Source organism: Psammomys obesus, unplaced genomic scaffold (assembly GCF_907164565.1).
Source record: "Psammomys obesus unplaced genomic scaffold, mPsaObe1.curated_primary_1811, whole genome shotgun sequence".
NCBI lineage: Eukaryota > Metazoa > Chordata > Mammalia > Rodentia > Muridae > Psammomys > Psammomys obesus.
The window spans coordinates 5294165-5314373 of NW_026596125.1; the positions used below are offsets into that span (position 1 = coordinate 5294165).

At 38.4% G+C, this 20209-nt stretch overlaps 1 protein-coding gene across 7 annotated transcripts in view; it reads left to right on the forward strand.

Moving 5' to 3' along the window:
- Btrc (beta-transducin repeat containing E3 ubiquitin protein ligase) overlaps positions 1-20209 on the forward strand; it is a 162599-nt gene that overhangs the window by 69262 nt on the left and 73128 nt on the right. For 5 of the 7 annotated variants that reach the window (XM_055630137.1, XM_055630136.1, XM_055630133.1 and 2 more), the window contains one exon: positions 18913-18990. The exons of the other annotated variants lie outside the window; for them this stretch is intronic. In XM_055630137.1, the coding sequence (XP_055486112.1) occupies positions 18913-18990 (78 nt within the window). The remainder of the gene's footprint in view (positions 1-18912; positions 18991-20209) is intronic. 7 annotated transcript variants of the gene reach the window in all.

The following is a 20209-nucleotide window of genomic DNA, read 5'->3' on the forward strand; positions in this document are numbered from 1 at the left end:
AAACAAAACTAAAGAACCAAAGAAGTTCTTGCAGGTATATGATTCTGCTTACATAAAATGAAAAACTGTTATAGGAAATTTAATTACTAGATGGCTAAATATAACCTTAGCATAAGTTTGGGTATGTTTGAAACCCTCCACTGTGAAGTAGGTAGTTTCTTTCTTTCTTTCTTTCTTTCTTTCTTTCTTTCTTTCTTTCTTTCTCTCTCTCTCTCTCTCTCTCTCTCTCCCTCCCTCCCTCCCTCCCTTCCTCTCTCTCTCTCTCTCTCCTCTCTTTCTTTCTTTAAAGAATCTGTTAGTCACAATTTAAAGCTGTCATTCGTTTGTTTGTTTGTTATCTGAGGCAGGGTCTCAATCGAACTCACTATTGTGGCTGAAGCTATCCTTAAATGCTTGATTCTTTTACTTCTATCCTCTAAGTGCTAAGGTTACAGGCATTTGCCACCACATCTAGTGTAATTTAATAATTACTTTAAGTTTTTTTTATTTTATTTTTATTAATTACAGTTTATTCATTTTGTATCCCAGCTGTAGCCCCCTCTCCCCTCCCCTCCCAATCCCACCCTCCCTCCTTCCTTCCCTCTTCCCCTCCCATGCGCTCGCTCCTCCAAGTCCACTGATAGGGGAGGTCCTCCTCCCCATCCATCTTATCAGGTCTCATCAGGACTGGCTGCATTGTCTTCCTCTGTGGACTGGTAAGGCTGCACCCCCCTCAGGTGGAGGTGATCAAAGAGCAGGCCAATCAGTTCATGTCAGAGACAGTCCCTGTTCCCCTTACTAGGGATACTGAGCTGCCTTTGAGCTACATCTGTGCAGGGTTTCTAGGTTATCTCCATGCATGGACCTTGTTTTGAGTATTAGTCTCACAAAAGACCCCTGTGCCCAGATTTTTGGTTCTGTTGCTCTCCTTGTGGTTCCCTCCAGGTCTCCCCCTTCTTCCATAAGATTCCCTGCACTCTTCCCAAAGTTTGTCTATGAGTCTCAGCATATGTTTTGATTCTTGCTGCGTAGAGCCTTTCAGAGGTCCTCTGTGGTAGGCTCCTGTCCTGTTTCCTGTTTTCTCCCTCTTCTATGTCCCTCGCCTTTGCCTTTCCGAATGAAGATTGAGCATCTTACCCAGGGTCCTCCTAAAGACATCATGCTGTAGAATTCTGTACAGCACTAAAAGTGATAGAAGACAGATCAAGTCTGGAGTGTCAGTGCACACTGTGATCCCAGCACTCAGCAGGCAGACGCAGGAGGGTCTCTGTGAGTTCAAGGCCTGCCTGCTCTACAAAGGGAGTCCAGGACAGCTGGGCCTGTTACACACAGAAATCCTGCCTCAAAAAACTGAAACAACAAATCATTATGAACCATTTTTTGGTTCCTTTTAACTCTGGGCCTTCTAACTTATAAAATAGATCTCAACAGAAGGATATATACATTAACATATATAATAATATATGGAATGTTTTTGTCATGAACTGCCACTTCATTAATCAAAAAGTGCCTCTGGTGCCATTTTGACCTTTTATAACCTTTTTTTTCGGTTGAAGCAGAAAGCACAGCAAAACTTTTAATTTTTTCTGTGGTCTTTGTATTAAATATGTTTCAATATGAAAATATTGTGAGGAATCTATGTAGGTAGGGGTACACGTGTATGCGGCGTGCGTGTGCGTATGCGTGCAACCCAGAGATTGACAGATGTCTTCCTCTAGTGTGCTTCACTTTTCAAAGATACATTTATTTTATGGACATTGCTGTTCTGCCTGCATGTATGTCTGTAGAGGGTGCCAGATCCCCTGCAAGTGGAGTTACAGACAGGTGTGAGCTGCCATGTGGCTTCTGGGAGTTGAACCCCACTGCTCTGGACAGTGCTCTTAACCTCTGAGCCATCTCTCCTTGCCCCTGCTTTCTACTTTTAACTGATGGTGTATCTCACCAGTCCTGCAATTTTAGCTAGCCAGCCTGCCCTTGGATTTCTTTCTTTTTTTCTTTGTTTGGTTTGGTTTGGTTTCAGTTTTGGGTTTTTTTTGAGACAGGGTTTCTTTGTGTAGCCTTGGTTGTCCTAGAACTCACTCTGTAGACCAGGCTGGCCTCAAACTCAATATCCCCCTGCCTCTGCCTCCTGAGTGCATGTGCCACCGTGACCCCACTGCTCTGGGATTTCTTCTCTACACCTTTTGCTAGAGTTATCTGCTGAACTCTGATTACTCTCTGTACCATTTCTCAGCACATGAATATGCCAGTATTTTGGACACATTTTTTTAATTGTTAAGACTTGAGTTACTTGATTTTCATGTATTAATCACATTCATAAAAATGACAAATAAAATATACAGTTTGTTTGCTTTACTTACTTGTTTGAGGTAGGGTATTATTTAGCCCTGGCTGGCCTGCAACATGCTATGTAGACCAGGCTGGTCTCAGATTTTCAGTTATCCGGTTTCTGCCTGTGCCTCCATAGTGCAGGGATTGTAGGCTTGAAGCACCATGCCCGACACTGATACGTACTTTTTATAGTATCTTTAAGGACATCTTTACTGAATTATAAAATACCTCTGATAGCATGTAGTTCTAAATTCTACAAATAACAGGGCCATAACTCCACGCAGCTTACCTGTGTGTGCCAGGTGTTTCACAAAGTACTGGGCATAAATGACAATTCAGTCCCTGGCCTCAAGGAGCTTTTAGTTACTCATTAGTCATTTATTGAGAAACTATAGACAAGCTACTGTGCATATAAGGTGGTATTACTATCAATACTGATTACTTTCATTCCCTTTCCCCCCATTCATTGAGTTAAATATCTGGTTTAAAAGCAGTCCAAGAAAAGTAGTGTATTTATTATCATATGCAGTATAACTCGTGTCAGTGGAGAACTCATGTCTCACAAAATGTGTCTTTTGAATGGTTTTCCTTTTGCTTTGCATACCCTTTCAGGGATCACTGGTGGTTTGGGCAGCTCTACAGGTAGTTTAAAGTAAGATGACGTTCGCTACAGTGCTCCTGCTACTGGTAGATAATTCTCTATTATTCTCTGCCTTTGTAAGTGCCCACTTGAGGTTTGGGAGTTACTTCAAGTCTTCTGCTATCAGTGAGTATATTCCATTCAAGGTAGAAAGTGATTCTTTTAAACAGTATTTCTAAAACTAAAATTGTCCTGGGAGAAGCTCTTGATATAAAAATTCATAGAAACGTGTTTTTCCCAGAATGTGGTAACTCCTTGCCATAGTGCTAGAGTGCTACAATTCACATTGGCCAGGTTGTTCTGTAAATTAAACACTGACAGCTACCCTCAGGGGAACAGCCAATGTATTTATGATGATGTGCTGATTACACAAAATACACTGCAAGCAGAAAACAGCTGCAGAGAACAAACCTCTTTAAAAGAATACAATTACAAATAGCACCCTCAGTATTTCTAGTGGTGAGTGTAGAATACAGCATGCTAATCAGCTTTCTTACTTAGCCTGCCTGAAAACAAAAACTCTGAAGGAGATGAGTTACTTTCCGGCTGAAGGCACATGCAGTGCCAACATAGCAGTGCTCACATTCCCTTTCTGAAGAGCATGGCTAGTGCGCCGCTTCAGGCGTGGAGGGCCGAAGGCCTCCCTCTCCCCTTCTTGTTACTAGGTTTATAGTGCCTTTTCGCCTCTACAGAAGGGCACGGCCTGGAGGTGGTAAGGGCCCTGGAAACTTGAAGGATAGATAGTACACAGTGAATTGGACGTGTGGACGTCTACATCGTGGTTAGATTCTTCTGGTAGAAGTTCGATGTTAGGGTTTATTATCAACATTTTATTTGAAGACACGGCTCAATATTTTAGCATTGTTAATAGTATTGAAGATGTTTGCCTTTGGAATTAATAAAAGAAGTCATGACTCTTGGTAAGGTCTTTGTAATGTCTTAGAGTCTGTTTTTCAGAAATATGGTGTGTGTGTTTGTGTGTGTGGGGGATTCATGACAATTTCTGAAGAATTGAGTCTCATGTATGCCCCCTTCATCCTTAAATGTTATTGACCAAGTACACATAGGAAAGGAAATTAATTTTTTTTCTCTGCTTAAGCTTTTCTCTTTTAGAGTTGAGGGCCAGTCTCTATAAAATATATTTTAGCTGCTGAGAGTACTAGCTTCTGCTTAAATCAGTAGAATATATGTTGATCTTCCACAACATAAATTTACTGGCACCAACTGTAAGGTATATCAGTGGGACATAGTGATTGGAAACAGCTCACTTCACCGCCTGAAACTAAGAATCAACTCTTCCGTGTATGGATCACTGGTATGTAATAATCGACTATTATTGCTCTGTCTGTTGGTCGCTTTTTTAAATCAGTTTGGAACCTCCTGGAGTTATTTTCTTGCTCTGCTGACATCAATCCCATGTGGCAGAGGAGTTGTCTAGAATCGCTTTGGTTTAATCAATAGAATAATTGATAAACCAGATAAGATTTAAACTGATTATAGCTTCAACAGAATTCCCCAGAGGCCTTGGACTCTCTTAATTTTGACATGTGTGTTGTGTACCCTGAGGATGAAGTGCAGTTTGAATTATCTGTTTTTATTTGCTTAATGACGGGGAGGGTGTTAAAGTCAAATGTTTAATTAACCCAGCAATGGGCTGCGTTGTCACTTACACACAGCTGATTGAGATATCTCGTGGAGAATACTGAATAGGGATGATAATGTGGCACCGGGATGGAAGATTGCTTTTGCAATCCATTTGCTGGGTCACTGCTTTGAATGTCTTATTGGATGAAAGGCATTCAGCCTGGAGAAAAAATTCAGCATTTAAGTACATTTTGTTCTCTCCTCCCCCTTTGCCCCCTCCCTACCCTGAAGTTAACTAAAACAGATATGTTCTAGGTTTAATAAGCCATTCATGTACTAGTAAGAGACCAGGGTAGCCGGTAGCCTCAAGCTACATAATTTCCTATGGAAACAGAAAAATCCTGCTAGCCTCTAGGGTATTATAAATGTTAGCTCTTTTTGTCCCTCACATCTCCATCCTGTGCTATTATTGTAGGGTTGTCTTTGCATTCTTATCTCTTGCCTTTTCTGTAGTGTTTGCTAGATGTGCAGTTACTGTAGGCCACAGGCAGACCCTCCCATCCACAAAGAAGCAAATGCTCAAGTCTAGTTTTGAGATTCCAGCTGGCTCCTGTTTGCTTATATTTTCTAGTCAAGTATTATAGTGAGTTAAACTATTCAGAGATAAAAAAAATACCTGAGCAATATTTTTCTGCTTTTATTATGTGAACAATTGGTACTGTATGTTTGATTTTTTTTGAGAGGCAGCTTATTTTCTATATGGGCTCAAAAACTAGGCCAGGAAAGAGTCCAATAGCCCGCACCATAAAAAAATGTAACCTTAGGCAATTGGTGATTTAATGACTTGCTGCAGCCTACAAAATAAATATCTCAAACTTTATAATCAAATGTAAAATTCTTCTCAGGCATACAAGGAAAACTTTTTTTAAAGGGAATCATTGTTGCATTCTTTTTGTATGGTTCTTATGTTTTGTTTTGTTTTGTTTTGTTGTATTCCCTCAAAGATCTAAGCCAAGGATTTACTAATTTTTTTTTTCTTTGCTTTAGTCATTTGTATTCCAGAGAGCACAATAAGGAGAAGGATACAAGATTGATTTTTTATGTGTGTCCTCCTGAAAGCATGGTCTGGTGGGGTTTCAAAGCAATAGAAGCATGCAGCTAGTTTCCAGGCGCAGGTTGGACTTTTGCGGGTCAAGGCAGACCAGACAAGTAGCTTATCTTGAGGGACGCAAGTAATAGACCAAATATAGAGCAGCTATTTCAGGAATCATGTAGGTCATTTAATTATCCATTATGATTGAGTGGCTAATGCTCTTTTGGCAATTACATGACCTCTGTTATTCTTGAAACCTTTCCAGGCCCTCGTGGGCTGAATGACCCACCAGTCAGTGCTCTCAGACTTCATTCCGTGCAGAAGGAGAGGAGATGTTGGGAAGCACTGGCATTTAGAAATGACTGCTCTCTTTACTGACCACTCCCCAGAATGTCCTTTGTACAGCAGTCAGTGAGAAGCAACTGGTTTTGAAACCAACTGTTTCTTCATTGTGCAGAAGCAAGAGCCGTTTATTGGTTTTCACAGAGGGAATTTTGGCAGGGCACAAAGATCCTAGAAATTGAATATTACAGATTTTAAAGCTTTCTGTTATTATTCAGACTCTGAAGTAAGCAAAGCAGTTTTTTTTTTTAATTCTATAAAATGACAAAAATACTATTGGTGATAGCTAACCAGATTTTATTGAAAGGTCATTGATTAAAATTACTTTAACTTAAATTACTCTAACTTAAATTAATGCCAAAAGTGGCATTAAATTGAATGACCACTTTAAAAAGATATGCTGGGCCAAGGTTTTCAGCCTCAGAAACCAAATATTTATAAAAATTGGAGAAGAGCAGAGATTGTAATTGTAAGGAAGATGTGATTGGTGGGAAAGTCCACTGGATAAGGAGAATAGAATATTTCTCAGTAATAAATGAAGTAAGAGAGTGATCAAATATGGGTAAGTTCATAATAAAATCATCAGAATTATCTGCCTCTATCTTTTTGGCAACGACTTATTTAGTTGGGATTTTTTTTTTCTAAAATGATGGTGATAAAACTATAATAATTTGAGAATAATGAATTAATGTTTCTCACTTATTTTTTAGTCAGTAAAGGACTGTTAATATTTCCAAAGAAAATTCTTCATTTTACTATGTGATGGAGTAAGTTTATGAAAATAAATAATGTAGGTTTATTATGATTATACATATAGAAAACATACTGTGGAAAGTAGTAATAGTGTAACCGAGTTGTTGGCTGTCAGAAATGTAAATGAAATGGTGTATAGTTAGCAGAGTGGATGATTAAAGGCATGTGGATATTCAGCAGCATTACAGCAACTTACGACCAGAGACTCAAGGATTTTTGCTAAAACAACATGTAGACATATCCTTTTAAATTCTTTTTGAAAAAAATTCTATTGTTATATTCTACCTTTGTAGAAAAAATATTTTTGAAATCTGTTGTCAGAGAGCGTTGTATTAAATAAAGAACAGAAACAAGATTATTTATCCCTGGGAAAGTAAGATTACTTCATCATCACAAATAATTATACCAATCCTGATAGAACTCCAAGTTGTGGTTAGGTTTTATTTTCATTTTGCTGTTTGGTAATGAACATTTCAAGAAATGAATTGCTGGTGTGTTTAGCCTTTGGCCCCTCTGGAAAGGAAGTGTGCTTCACTTATATTTTACATTCTTACTGCAGTTCTACCTCCGTGTCAGCCTTAGAGACCCGACAATGATGGAAGTTGTTAGCCATTTTCTTTTTAAAAACATATCCCTCTCTCTCTTTTTATAATAGATATTATCAAAAAACAATGAGAAAACAAGATTTACAGTAAAAAGAAAAGTTAAAGGATCAAGGCCAAGTATTAAGACTATGGTTAGCATACTTAGCTTTTTTTTTTTTTTAACCAAGGAGTATAAAGCATGGTACATGGTTTCCTTTTTAAAACATGCCTCTGTTCTTTAAAACATGCACTTAAAGAGCTGTGCAAGATCAAGCATTTACAAAAATCAGAGAGAAGAACGGAGCTTGTAGTTGTAAGAATCTGTGATAAGTAGGAAAGTTCACAGGGTAATAAGAATAAAAGAACTTTTAATAATAAAGGAAATAAAAGAATGATCAAATATAGGCAAGTTTATAATAAAAGAGAACACCAAAACCAGAACACAAAACAATCTGTCTTTTGTTTTGTTTTGCAATTATTTATTTAGTTGGGGTGCTTTTTACTTTTATTCCAAAATGGTAATCGTTTGGGGGAATATTATAGCTTATCAAGTTAAAGAAATCTTAAATTTCCTCGAAGATGTTGTTGAACTGTAAGTAATATCCAAGCAAGGAAGACACCCAATGTGTGGGGGAAATAATTTAAAAAGAAACCAAAGAACATGTAAAAAATGGGTATGCCAGAAGTCACACAGTTCATTGGGGTTTGGGTGGACATAACGAAGGCTCTATAGTTCTTAACCGTGTTTTGAGAAACAAGAAGGATCATTTCTGATGCACATGCTTTTGAATTACAAAACTAACCAGGTATTCTTAGGAGAAGCAAATGTTTAACTATTAACTTGCATACAAATAACTGTAATAATCCCTGGATAAGATAGTGTATTAAAAGATAGCAAAGAAAATTGTGTCATAAAAGAAATTGTCCCAAACACATGTTTAGGAGGCATAATATCTTGAAGAGGGCAAAATAGTCTTTCAGGCGCTCTCATGTAAAGATGCACTAAAAGTTTCCTATAGAAGTAAATGAAGAAACCTACTTGTGGTTTTGCTTACATGTTTGGTGTGCTTGGCTTTTTATTTCAGTCTTTCAATCTCAAATTATCTGTGCTTATTTAGCCTCTTAAATTGTTTTTTGTTTGTTTGGTTTAGTTTGGTTTCTGGTTTTTTTGAAATGCGGGTTTTTCTGTGTAGCCCTAGCTGTTCTGGACCTCAGAAATCCGCTTGCCTCTGCTTCCCAGAGTGCTGAGATTAAAGGTATACACCACCACTGCCCAGCTGTTTTTGAAACCATATATGTATGAAAAACTTTTTAAAAGGAATAGTAGTTCTAGTCTGACAAGAAAACAACCTGCCTATGGGAACATACAGGGACCTATTCAGCTATTCTGTTTCAGTTTGAAAATATTAAGCCATATTGTTATAGTTTGGTGACTGTATTGTTATGTTCAACCTAATAAAATATTTTTAAAAATTCACAGCACATAGATTTGATAGGGTAGGGAATAAAGTATGGTTTGCTTTTCAATTAAGTCTTTAGGGCCCAAAAAACTTAGTTTAGTGTTTAAATAGACTATTATTCGGTATAGAACATGTTAACTTAATTACAAATTCTTATATGTACTCAGAGTCATTGCTAAGTTGATGTTCAGATCTTTGATTAAGAAGTCAGAAAGCTAAATATGTTGAGACAGCTGTCATCTCTCCTCTCAGAAAATAGAGATAACTGTTTTAGCTATTTTGGCAAGAGGTCTCTATCTTAATTGCTGCAAATTTGTTTTTCCCTTATACCTAGACTTTCAATGAGAAAATACCAAAGTCTTGTCTTGATTGCATCGCTTCCTGACCTGGAGATTAACAGCAGCGGTGTTGGTGCTGCCCTTGCCACTCCTGCTGCAGTTCATCTCTGTCTTTACCGGAGCACCTCAGTGCTTCCTTGAACTTGTTTATCTTAGAAGAGCAGGAGGCAGGCTTTTAGGGAGTGAGCTACAGGCACCAATGCTGGTTGACTTGAAAAGAACATTTGATCTCTTACATTAACAGCCCATGTCACTGTAATAGCGACTACAGTCAGGCTGTTCAGTTTTCTATTATTTTAGCTTTGAAATAACTGTTAGTGCTGCTCTAAAATCCCTGTGTATAAAATTGTACATTGCCGTCCCCCTAGGACTCGTAAGTAAACAAGGTGATGTGTGGCCAGAGGGGAGGATGTTTTGTTGGCTTTGTTTTAAATAACTGTCTCTGTCTGTAATGGTCTTTCTGACCCCTGATGGTGTGCTGTATGACTTGTGTGCATTTGCAGATCTGGCAATATCTTGAGCAGATTTTTGTTCGTTGCTAATATCTGTACTTACTGCCTATTAACTTGACCCGTTATGTTTTCTTCTCTTAATAAGGAGGAATTTAGGTTTTTGAAGCTTAACCTCAAAGATTGTTCAGTTTCTTCAAGTAAACAGTTTTCATGATAGTTGTTGAGTACAGGCAAGCAAGGGCTATATTTCCTAAATTTTAATACTATTTTGCTTTATTTAGAAATGTTCTGCTGATAATTTCTCTGTTAAATAGCTTGGCAGTTGGAATCAGCTTGTGATGGTCAAAGAACAGAAAACAGAATTTGTGAAATCAAATTGATGGGTTTCTCTTTGAGAAAATCTCTTTTAGTGATAGAATGCAGTCTGTTTTAATTATGGTGGGACTGGCCCTGATTATTTACTTTCCCCCTTCTTTTTTTCTCTATTTTCTAAAATTTGTTGCCCTGTTTTTATTTTCTTTATATAATAAAATACTTCCAGGTCACTCCAGTCCTTCTAATCTAGCTTATAAACTCTCTCAACTCTCTCTCTCTCTCTCTCGCTCTCTCTCTCTCAGCTAGCATAAACACAATTGGTTGAAAGGCAACCATCTACCCAGGGAATTGTTCTAAATACTGAATGTGTCAGTGTGTTTTGGCATGGCGAATTTGTAGTCTCTGAACACAGAAAGCACTTTCTGTGTTAGCTGTAGGTATCAGAGCAGTAGTAGTGTTTGTGCTGTGCAAATTCTGGCTTGTGAGGTAATGACAAGTGTTTGCCTGCATAGACAATATATTTTTCCCCCTGAGGTCCCCACACACCTAGTTTCCCTCAAGCTCATCATCTCTGTCAGGTTAATCAATAGGCACCGTATGGCAGAGGGTCAGTAATCAGTGTCATCGTGCCTTTAAATCGTGTTGAAAATTTGCTTAAAGCCTGGGCCAATTAACATCGAGATGATGAATGGATGGGAAGATGGGAAGAGCCTGCCGCTCAGGGGCTTTGTGAGGAGGAGATGCTCAGCTGTTGAGCAGCAGACACCAGCGAATAAAATCAGCCATTCATGTGAGCTCAGTCCACCCACTCTTAATGATAATGTCAATCTAGCAAAATATATACACATTGGAGTTGTCATGAGTTCATAAATCAAAGGAGTTTGTCAAAGGCATTCAGATTAACGAGGCAGCAGCAATAACAAGTCAAATTTGCATAGAGAATTGCTTGAATCTCAGTAAATTATGATCCTGTTTTTCATTTGATTATTTGCTAATGTCTCAAGAGGGAGAATGATTATATTAGCATGCAAAATCTCCTCCAGAAGTAGAAATCTGAGGTATAGAAGACCAGCACACTATGACAATTAATCAGTTTCTGCATACTAGCATAAATGCACAAGGCCCAGAAATGAACTTCTTTTTTATTATTATTTCTCCTTGCTACTGATCCAAATGGTTCAGCTTGACAGAGACTTTATATTGCTTTAACAGTGTTCTGAATTGTGCCTGCAGGCAAGACATAGTTATGCAGCTATAACCAACCTATCCATCTGCCAACCAGATTGGAATTCTCCTATCCAAGGCTTCCATTAACCCCCACTGACAGCTCCAAACAGGATTAAGAATTTGGAAGCATAAAAAGTAGTTGTTCTTTGCAAATACACACAATCCCTTTGCATTTTGAGAAAGGCTGCATCTGTAGTATTTTTATAATTAGTGTCAGACAATGTAGCAGGGGGAAAACCTCCTTGGCAGGTTTTGACTTCTGTCACAGAGAGCAAGGCAGTCCTGATAGCAGTTCTCTTCAGTTCTTCCCAGTGAGCACTTTCCATTCTGTCTGGTTTCTACCACTGTGTTTGGATCTGTACACTGCTGAAAAATAGCCCTCCTTGAATGCGTGGGCTGGGACTCTACACGGGTTTAACACCGTGTGCAGACTTTGTTTGATGTGGCTGTGGTTTAATAGAGTATGCCAAATGGTAAACTTGCCAGAGAAGCTGTTGTCTGTGGAAACATGCCAGAGAGGATTGCTTCAAGCTTCAGGTCTTTCCTAAGAACTGGTCCTTGCATAGTAACCTTCAGTAAGCTTCCCAATTTACCTAACCTATAGTTCTCCCATTAATCCCAGGAAGATTAATCAGAACACGGTGTTGGTGGGTTTTGTTTGGTTTTGACTTCTGCAGATAGTGTCTTATTCTGTATCAAAATGGGCCGGCCTGGAAATCACTACTCAGATGAGCCTGGCCTGCAACTTTCGGTGATCCTCCCATCTTTGCCTCCTGAGTCCGGGGATTACAGGCATTACCTGAACAACTTTTTGTTTTTGTAAATTGGAAATTATGTGCATTTGGAGGGTAGTTACTGCCAAGTTATAGAATAAGTTAATGGGAAAAAGTATTACTTCAGTAACTGACTGGCCTGTGAAGCTCATTTTGTAGCTGGCTATTAGAAATTAGCCTAAGGTTCTTTTCTTCATGTGAGTTTTTCATTCTACATGACAGTAAATAGTTGGGTTCTGATTTGTTTTTTAAGTGTGTGTGTGTGTGTGTGTGTGTGTGTGTGTGTGTATGAAGGTCAGGGGTCAGCTTGAAGGGGTCAGTTCTCTCCTTCTACCATGTGGGACCCAGGCTTTGAACTCAAGTAGTCTGGCTTGGTAACAAGCACTTTTACCCACTGAGCTATCTCACCAGCCCCCACTAAAAGTTTTGAGGAAAGGATCAACATGATGTCAGTGTCTTTAAGAAAGATCAAGTCAGGCAGCAGTACCCAATCCAACATTTTACAACAGTGAGCCAGGTGTGATGTTGAATATTTGTGACCTCAGGGCTTAAGAAGTTGAGATAGGAAGGATGGGGTTTCAGGTCCATCCTTGACTACATACTGATTGTGGGGTCATCCTGGGCTATAGAACAAAACTGTCTTTAGAGAAAAAAGCCAAGTATGATGACACATACCTTTAACACATTCAGGTTAAGGCAGGAGCATTGTCACAGGTAGAGTCTGGCCTCAGTTAAATAGTCAGGCTCTGTTTGAGAGGAAGGAGGGGGACTGGGTAAAGAAAGGAAAGAGAAGGTAGGGAATTGATGAATGATAAATAATGTCATTTGCAATGCTTTGTGAAGTTAAACTAGCCAGATTGCTAGTATTGTAATGTATTATTGAGTTTGGGTCAGTTTTATAGGCACCAGAGAGGTTTTTTGTTTTGTTTTATTTTCCACTTTTTGAGACAAGATCTCTCTACTATATAGTTCTGCCTGTGTTGGAACTTGCTATATAGACAAGCTGGACTTGAACTTAGAGGTATCCACTTGCCTCTGCCTCCCAAGCACTGAGATTAAAGGTGTGTGCCGCCATTCCTGACTTAAGGTATCTGGAGGCCTAATAACCTTCTTAGCCTGGCAGTTTTGACCGTAAGTGTAGGCTGTGTCGTGTACAGAACAAAGCAGGGTTATGAGAGCTGGTAAATGGTGTTGTCTGGACTAGAGCAGAGGCAGTGGGAGTGCAGAAGTAGTCTTGAGTATATTAAAATTGAATCACAGGGAGAAACTGTCTACCGGAAACTCTATGCTGAAAGAAAAAAGTAATGAGTAAAATAATGAAGGAAATAATAAGTAATGAGAACTTAAGTCTGGGACCAAAAGAAAAACTAGAAAGCTAGCTGATCTAGAAAAGGTGAGGGGCTGATCTAGAAGTGGGAGTGGGGTAAAGAATACTTTAAATTTGGATGTACTGATTTTGAGACAGTTTAAGCTTATCAACTGGGCCCTTTGTGAGACAGGACCGTAGTGGCCCAAGCTGTCCTTGAATTTGTCAGCTCACCTACCTCAGCTTCCTAAGTGCTGGGGTTAAAGACCTATGCTACCATGCCATTTCTGAACTCTTTTTGTGGTTCCTTTTTCATCGTTGGTTACTTCTGAAAATATTTTCCAAAAATGCATTTGAGGTCGGCCTGAAAAATATCTCACCTTTAAAAATTAAAATTATTTTCTTTATTAATATTTCATCTTTTCATACCCTTGACTCTCTCTTATCACTATTATGTCTACAGATGTCACAGCCCGAAAACTTCCCATTTGAAGTTTTCACTGAAGTGCTGGGCAGGGTGGTGCAACTATAATGAGGATCAAGGAGTTCAAGGCCAGCTTGGGCTACCTAGGGAATCCAAGGCCAGCCTAGGCTAAATGATACCCTGCCTCAAAAAAGCCACACAGAAAAAAAATTAAATTTTGATAAGAATTACATCCCTTTTAATTCTAAGCACTTAAGCTCTGGTTAAAAAAATACCTTTGGGTTATTATAAAAGGTAAATAGTTATGTCGAATCTTATAAAATTTGTTTTTTAATGTGTGTGTGTGTGTGTGTGTGTGTGTGTGTGTGTGTGTGTGTGTGTGTGTGTGTGTACACATGCTTAATGGCTTGCTTGTAGAGGTCACATTACAACCTGGGAGCCAGGTTCTCCTTCTATGATGTGGGTTTAAGGACTGGTTGTCAGGAAGTCAGTGTCTTAAGTCATCTTGCTGGCTCTAGAATCCTTTTCATAGTGCTGTTTTTTGTACAATTTATTTTTTATTCAGGAATTTTTTGCTCAAGAGGTAAAAGAATACTTTAAATTTCTATGTGCTGATTTTGAGACAGTTTACAAATGCTTTGACCCTGTTACTGCAATGAAGTGTTCTGGCTGTCGGAAATGAGTCACTCTCAGCAGTCATATTTGCTTAGGGTTTTGTGACAGGATGTGTGTTTCAGGTGCTGATGGTGCAAGCTTCTAGAAGTTTGTAGACTGCTTGCATAGAAAGCATAAAGCCCTGGATTTGGTTTCTGGAGCATGTAAAGTCAGAGGTGATGATATATATTACTATATCCAAGCACTGGGGGCAGTAAAGACTGGAAGATCAGAAATTCAAGGTCATCCTTGGTTCCGTAGCCAATTCCAGTGAAGATAGGCTACATGAGACTCTGTCTCAAAGAGGAGAAAAAAAGTCTCAGTAAAACTTTGGAGGTTCTCTGTCCCCAAAATTTTTGTCTTACAGCTCTCCTCTCACTCCTCATTTCCTAACATTTTATTCTAGGTTTGACCTCTGTGTTAGTTACTTTTCTCACCACTTTGACAGACTAACTGGCAGAAGGAACTTAAGTGAGGAGGCCTTTATTTTGGCTCTCAGTTTAGGGTCCACCATGGCCAGGATAGACTGACAGCTGGAGCAGCTGAGTCTCCGGCAACAGGTGCATGTAGTATAGGAAGCAGAGATCTTAGGGTAGATCCTGAGCTAAGACACCAACTGAGCCTCTTTTACCTGGAGGTATTAACCTCCCAGGAAGAGCCACCAGCTAGGGATCAAATTATAACAAGGAACAACAGCCTGTTGTTTAATTTTTAAGTATAGTTTTCAGATATACAGAAAGTTGAAGGAATAGTACAGATAACCCCTTTATCTTATCACACATGTGTACCAAATGCTAATGCTGTCACATTTTACTATCTCTCTACATCCACACTCACAGTGAACTTTTTTTTTTTTTTTTTTTTGAACCATTTGAAAGTTAAAGACTGGGCTGGAGAGTTGCCTCCATGGTTAAGAGCACTGGCTGCTCTTCCAAAGTACCCTGGTTCAATTCCCAGCATCCACATGGCAGCTCACAACTGTCTGTAACTCAGTTCCAAGTGATCTGGTACCCTCACACCAGTGCACATTTAAAAAAAGACTGTTTGAAAGTTAAAGACTTACTACACAATGTGAGATCAAAAGCATAAAATTGAATGTTTAAGGAAATGGACATATCCCTGTAATATAATAGTACTTGACAATAAAAAGGAAAATCATAGTGGCTCATACCTACTACTCTAGCACTTAGGAAGCTGTGAGTTCCAGACCAACCTGTGAGTGTTGGCTACAGTGTGAGACTATGTCTAAAATGAGAGGAGGGGGGAAGGGAATACTAATTTACATAGTAATAACCTGAGTAGATCTCAAAAGTGTTATGGTAGGCAGGAAAAAAAAAAAACAGATTAAAATGGTTATATTATGTGAGTTCATGACAATCTGGAAAAGACAAAATTATTGAGCTAAAACAACATAAATGGTTTTCAATGTGGATAAGCTTGACCATAAAAATTTGGGGGTAAAATTGTTCTAGAACTTGACTGTGTTATAGGTACACTTTTATATATATATTTTTAAAAAAACCCATGTCTGTACATGAAAAAGAATGAATGTGAAACATAAAAGTTGGGAAACATTCTAGAATTTAATATTATTATGTCTACATTTCTTACTCAGAATTTTTTCCCAATTGTTAAATATTAGCCTTTATGGAGGGGGGGGCAACTCAGATCACATATTTAAATTAGTAGTCATGTCTCTTCAGTGTTCTTTTAAATAGAAACAATTCCTTCCTTAATTTGTGGCTGGCTTTTTTGTTGTTATTGAATAGTAGTTGTGTAGGATTGCCCTCATTTGGGGTTAGCTCGTTGTCTTAGAGTAGATGGGGGCAGGCACAGATTCCCATGTGGCTGTACTCCTGTGCAGTGGTCATAAGACAACCTGAAGGTCAGTCCTCTCCTTCCACCCTATTTGTACAGGGCGTCCTCTTCATCTCAGCTAGCCAAAATTAAATCTTCATGCTTGTACAGCCAGCACTTTTACCCATTTAGCTAGCTCCCCAACCCAGATCAGATATTTTCCCATTTGGGACAAGGAAACTTGAAAGGTGATTTGTTCATCCTAAATTTGCTCATTTATTTTAACTTTTTAATTTGTATCTGTGTCAGTGTATCAGTACACCATGCAGGTGCCTGGTGCCTATGAAGGTCAGTAGAGAGCATCTGATCTCTAGAACTGAAGCTGTGAACAATTGTAAGCTGTCATGTGGGTGCTGGGAAGTGAACCCAGGTGCTCTAGAAATGCTTCTGCAAAGCCATCTCTCTAGACCAAGAGATGTAATATTACTGTGTTACACAGATTTTTCAACTGTAGTAGACTTAGTATTTTTTAAGTACCGTGGTGGTGGTGGTGGTGGTGGGGATATATTTAAAATTATGTAACAGTTCTTCTTATAAAGGCTCACCTGCTAGTTCAGTACCTCTGGGTGATTCTTACCTATGTCAACTTGACTGTAACTTAATTTGTTGCTAGAGCAGTTGGGTACCTTTCCTGTTGGAATTCCTCCTCACGGGACATAAGGGGCTAGAAACTGGTTACCGCTAACACTGAAGGAGAAATGCGGAGTGTCAGGGAATTAGAGGTGAGCAATCACTCCCAACTTGAGAGTAACAAACAAAGATCAAAGTGCAACATGTACTTTCACCTTGGTGCAAGTTCACACTCAAGAGAGCTCATTAATTACTATCTAGCTCTGACAATGTTTATAGGTTTTTCTTCTCTTGTTAGAATTCCTTTTAACAGAGACACCTAGCCTTTAATCCCAGCACTCTGGCAAAGACAGGGAGTTCTAGGCCAGACAAGGCTACATAGTGAGACTGTCTCAAAATAATAACAACTCATTGTTATTTCTTTTTTTCTTTTTTTTTTTTTTTAGATTTTATTTTTATTTATTATATATACAATGTTCTGTCTGCATATGTACTTGCACACCAGAAGAGGACACCAGATCTTATTATAGATGGTTGTGAGCCACCATGTGGTTGCTGGGAATTGAACTCAGGACCTCTGGAAGAGCAGTCAGTACTCTCAACCTCTGAGCCATCTCTCCAGCCCCCTGGAGTCCCACATTAGTAATTCTTTATTCCTCATTTGTAATGCTTTTTAGTCATTAACTATTTTCCCTCTATTTTGAGGGGCAGCTTTCAATTTTTTTTTCCTCCCAAAACAGAATATTCTATATGCTTATTTACAGCATAATAGTGAGTATATAATTTCATGCATTAAATTTAAAAAAATAAAAATTTTCAGATGTTTATTATGCCCTGAATCTAAAATTACTGTAACTAGTTAGAATGTGATGATTTTATAGAATGTAACAAATTTGTCAGTTGTAAGCTATAAACTGTTAAATAGAGAATTCAAATAAATATAATTGGGATTTTCTGTGTTTGTTTTGCAAATGTTTAGCATTTGTTGTCCTTGGTTTGTTTGTTGGTTAGTTGGTTTGTTTGAAAGGGTCTCATTAGGCCGACCAGGCTGGCCTCAAACTTAAAGATCCTCTTGCCTATCTTCCAAGTGTTGGGATTAAAGTTATAAACTACTAAGCTCAGCAAATTTTGAATACTTTTGAATCTGTTTTTGATTGTTCCTCTTTAGTGTATAAAAATCCCTTTGACATTTTAGGATCTTGTAAGCTACTGTTGGAAGTAATCCTGACAAAGAATGAACTCTAATCGTTTTTAAAAATATAACTTATATTTGTATTTTATGTACATTGGTATTTTGCCTGCATGTATGAGAGTGTCAGATCCCCTGGAGTGGGCATTACAGTTGTGAGCTGCCATGTGGGTGCTGGGACCTGAACCCTGGTCCTCTGGAAGAACAGCCAGTGCTTTAACCACTGAGCCATCTCTCCAGCCCCTCTAATCTTAAACCACAGATTAAATGCTAATTATGTTAATAATAATGACATAATATCTGTGCTACTTAGCTGCATGAGCAGGCCTGTAATCCCAGCATTTAGGGAGGCATAAGCAGGTAGATCTCTTGTGAGTTTGAGGTTAGCCTGGTCTACAAAGCAAGTCTAAGTCTAAACAGCCAAAGTTACACAGAGAAACCCTGTCTCAAAAGAAAGAAAGAAAAACAAACAAACAAAAAGGTATGCTACTTCTCTGTAAGAAAGAGAAATTGAATGTGAGATGAGAGAAAGAAAAAGATTTATTTCTTTAAGAGTCTAGACTAGGAGATTAGTATCAAGCATTTACAATAGTTAAAGACTAGCTAAATACTTAAAAGAATGTAATAATCATGATTTAGTTGTCATCAGCTAAATGTAGCCTAGAGGAGGCTGGCCTGGAACTCAGAGATCCACCTGCCTCTTCTCAGGTGCTGGGATTAAAGGCATGTACCACCACACCTACAACTTTCTTAAGTTGTAGTGTCAACGTGTAATAAAGTAGACTTCTAGTTAATGTGATCCTCCTGGGTAGTGTTTAAACAGACAGAATTCCTCCCAGCCAGATCCTGACATGAATTTATTTATATACATGGGCATATGGTTTCCTTTACATGTGTGTATGTCTGTATGTATATAAATCTTCAAGTGCATAAATATACATGGTGTTCTAGCTTACAGAATTAGAAATGTAATTCAGTTTACTCCCACAGAATAAGATTGAAGATAATGAGAACTGAATTAAAGCTTACTTTCTTTCACAGAATTCCTCAGAGAGAGAAGACTGTAATAATGGCGAGCCCCCTAGGAAGATAATACCCGAGAAGAATTCACTTAGACAGGTATGGAATTTAGTCTTACTTAAAATAAAAAGCTTCCAAAAAAAAAAAAAAATAGCTTCCAAAAAAAAGCAAAGGACAGGAAGCCATTGGCTGTCAGTCTTTAAAATATTGGAGTTTAAAGGCAGAGCCCTGTATTCTGAAGTTGGTCTGGCCCAATCAGGTAACATTATTTGACAGTCAGTATATATAGTAAATATTTAAATTGCAGTAAAGAGGTCTTGTTTAGCTAGCTGACCTTAAGTGCTTCATAGAATAGACATGGGATATTTAACAGTAATATTTATTTCCAAGTAAGGATTATTTATACATTTTAATTTTAATTGAAAAGTTTTTGAGACAGAGTCTCATTACATAGCCTAGGCTAAATGACTTACTGTTACAGGCCTGCCATGTTAGCACCCCGAGCGCTGGGATTACAAGCACCTCCTGGTTATGTACGGTCCAGCATATATCTAAACAACAACAACAACAGATCTCGAACAAAGATGGTTTCTTCTAGTTTGAATCTTTTAGTTTCGTTTTGGTGTTTAGAAGTGAAGTCCACTACTGATGATTACTTTAAAGCATTTTTTTGGGGGGACTGGAGCAGTGGCTCTCAGTGTTTAAAGTGATCGCCATGGAAACATGAGGACCAGAGTTCAGATCCCCAGAACCCAAAAGTGTGGCAGGCCATGTGTAATCCAGCACTGTAAAGGAGGGGCAAGGGATCCCAGGAGAGAGTCTTGGTCAGGGTGCAGAGTGATAGAGAACATGTTTACATAGCGCACATAGGTAGGGAGAAAAAGAGAAAATATAAATCCTTTTCCTCCGGTCTCTGTGCCTTGCTTCCCAGGGCTAACTTATTTAACTTGTGAAACTTCAGTCTCCTGATTTTCTTTAAGTTAAAATATCCAAAATAGTGACTGAACAAAATGTCCTTCTTACCTGTAGAAACCTGTAATACCTTTATAATTTTCTACAAACAGAATGAGTCATTAAATTATTTATTCATTAAATTACTATGGCTAGAAAGTAAATGTCACATAATCATTTTTAGTATACACTTGTATAAAAATGAGTACTAGCAGCAGTACAAACAATTGTAATTTGTTATGTTTTATGGCCCTGTTCTAGGACATAGGAGAGCAGTGATGTTTTTTGTTGGATACTCACCACAAACATATTTACTGTGTTCCGTCCTGTGATAACACTGCTGAGTTGATAGATAGGATCAGATTCC